This window comes from Solanum tuberosum, unplaced genomic scaffold (genome assembly GCF_000226075.1).
Source record: "Solanum tuberosum cultivar DM 1-3 516 R44 unplaced genomic scaffold, SolTub_3.0 scf00400, whole genome shotgun sequence".
Classification (NCBI taxonomy): Eukaryota; Viridiplantae; Streptophyta; class Magnoliopsida; order Solanales; family Solanaceae; genus Solanum; species Solanum tuberosum.
Window position 1 is genome coordinate 101,324 of NW_006239330.1, and position 2,791 is coordinate 104,114.

The following is a 2,791-nucleotide window of genomic DNA, read 5'->3' on the forward strand; positions in this document are numbered from 1 at the left end:
AAATAAATATGACAAGTAAAAATGCACTAGAGTAGTAGAATGTTCAATATTGAAATAATGTATTACTTCATTAATTATGCAAATTTTTTATATTAATAATTAATTGGTTTGTAACAGTTTATAAGTAGAGATTGCATTCAATGCTACTCCTAACAACATTAAAGACCACAAGGATTTCGTAAATCCCTATACTTATTATAATTATATATTTGACACGTTTCTTGTTCAAAGATAAATATGACTATAAAAGTATCCTTTAGCAAAATTAAAAAAAATCAGGAATAAAGAAAATCAAAATGATTTGTTGAGATATTTATAAACCATTGATGATATAGAGAAATAATTTATACCATCAAAAAATAATTTAACAGAGTAGAATAAATTACTTATTCCGATGTGATTTAGTTCCAGATTCTTCTTTTTCTCCTCTTGTTTTTAAAAAAAATAAAATTATAACGTCTTTGATAATTATCAAGATCACTCTTGATTTCATCTACACAATATATATATATATATATATATATATATATATATATATCTTCTAAAATTGAATTGTGATATTCTAATACTTTGTACAATTTAATGTATAAATTGAGAGTTTGAGGCTGGTGACTTTTCTTAAAAGAAAGAACTATTTGAGAAAATACAAGAACAACTTACAAGAGGGGCCAATTTTTCATATTAAAAAACAACAAAAGATAACGAAACTGAAAATAATTCATATCTAGCTATCTAGAGAAGCATCATTTTCTATGACATGGTTAAACATAACAAACTATAAATCTAAAATTTTCCTTTGACCCCACTTGTAACTAAAAAAGAAACATGACTAGAAGACAAACGGTGCTCATAGTAGAGTTGATGGAGAGGGGGAAAAAAGATTAATTTCTCTTGTCCATTTCATCCCCATAAGATGGAAGTAGTAATTCTTGGAGTTCTTCAAAATCCATGAAAATATTGTCATGCGTGTTCTCCTCCTCTTCAATATTGTCTTTGTTCTCCACCACAACATCAACCATTTCATTATTTCTCTCAATTTCAAGTGTAGGTGCAGTTGGACTAATTGAAGAGATGTCAACTTTGAAATGCTTAGCACGCTTGGACGAGGATAATGATGCATTCAAGTTTAACACTTTGGGCACAATATTTATACCTTTTGGAAATTTGCGTTTGGAACTATTGTTGTATAAAGCAAGAGATCTACGATATGTAGGAGGATCATGATTGTGTTCATTAGAATAGGACACCAAAAAATAGTTCTCATTCTTTGGGCTTTTCTCAATTATTTTGTAGCTTTGCAGGATCCTAATGTACTACATTTAAAGTAGTTCCTGATATATCATATACACAAAATATAATTAGTACTGGTCAAATATTACATTTGTCTACATTTACCATTAATAGTTTTTACTACTTTTTCTCACGAAAATTGAGAACTGAACAACATTTTCTACGATATGAAAAAATGATAAAGAGAGCAAACCTCGGGAATGGAGAACCTTTGATTGACTTCTGACCATACTTACGCCATGCCCATTTATCATCTGTGAGTTCCTCTTGCAACACTTCATAGAAAACTCTTGTTGACTGATTTTTTCTGATTTCAAATTAAAAGTAAAAAAATTAAAACTCTAAACACGCACACTTAAAATTTAACAAAGAAAATAGTTACCTTTTAAAAGTTTTGATCAGAGGAGTCTGCATGGGCATAGTGAAATTAGGATAAACTTGATCCTGTTTCACAAGTTGTTGTTGTAGATCTATCGATTGTTGTGGTGTTGTAGTAGTTGTTGACACACACGTTATCATTGTTGGCAATGGAGGAAGAAAAATTTGTTGCCTAAATTGAGTTGGTTGAATGGGATGTAAGTACATTTCTTGGTTTTTGTTTTGGTTCATGATTATGACCTGGTCATTTAATTTTTCAAATTGTTGTTGTGGATCGATCAGTTCTTGTGGTGTTGTAATTTTTGTTAGCATACACGTTATCGTTGTTGGTAACGTAGGAAGAAAGATTTGTTGACTAAATTGTGTTTGTTGAATGAGATCTAAGTACAGATTATCATTTTGATTCATAATTATAACCTGGTCATTTGATTTTTCAAGTTGTTGTTGTAGATAAATCGACTCTTGTGGTGTTGTAGTCGTTGTTGGCACACACGTTATCGTTGTTGGTAATGAAGGAAGAATGATTTGTTGACTAAATTGATTTGATTGAATGGGATGTAAGTACATCTCTTGGTTAGAATTTTGGTCCGTGATTATGACCTGGTCATTTGATTTTTTCTGGTGAGCAACTGAAAAATCTATAGAGAAAATCTCAGATAAGTCATTAAAATTAGGCATGTCAACAACAAATTTTTTGTCAAAAGTATTCCAATCATCATTTTCAGAAGTCACCAAGCCTGAGTGAGGAGTTGTAACATCGTTAGGCTTATTAATATTACAACTTCTTACTACAACGCTTAAATCCCAATCATTATCCTCCATTTCAAATATATATATATATATATATATATAAATATATAATTATATGTAGTTATTTGCAGAAAAATGGGATAGGGGCAAGATAATCCTTAAGAATTTAAAAATGTGTTTATTAAAAAATTAAGGATGTTTTCTGTAAGAGAGGAGTGAGGAAAAGATCAAAAAGGGGGTCGATTTATGAAGGAAATAATTGATTTTTTTTAGTGGGTAGAAAGAAAGTTAAAAATCAAAGACTGGGATGAAGAAAGGTGAACCAAATTGGCTTATTATATAGAGAACTCAGAGAGGTACCTACCCGCTCCGT

The 2,791-nt window shown here is 30.1% G+C and overlaps 1 protein-coding gene across 1 annotated transcript; it reads right to left on the reverse strand.

Annotated features, from left to right (window-relative positions):
• Positions 1-881: 881 nt before the first annotated feature.
• Positions 882-2,490, reverse strand: LOC107057936 (probable WRKY transcription factor 27). The gene is made up of 3 exons (XM_015303099.1): positions 2,234-2,490; positions 1,484-1,597; positions 882-1,200 (listed from the first exon to the last, which is right to left on the reverse strand). Exons 1-3 carry the CDS (start codon positions 2,488-2,490, stop codon positions 882-884), a joined length of 690 nt encoding a protein of 229 aa, XP_015158585.1.
• Between the last annotated feature and the right edge of the window lie 301 nt (positions 2,491-2,791).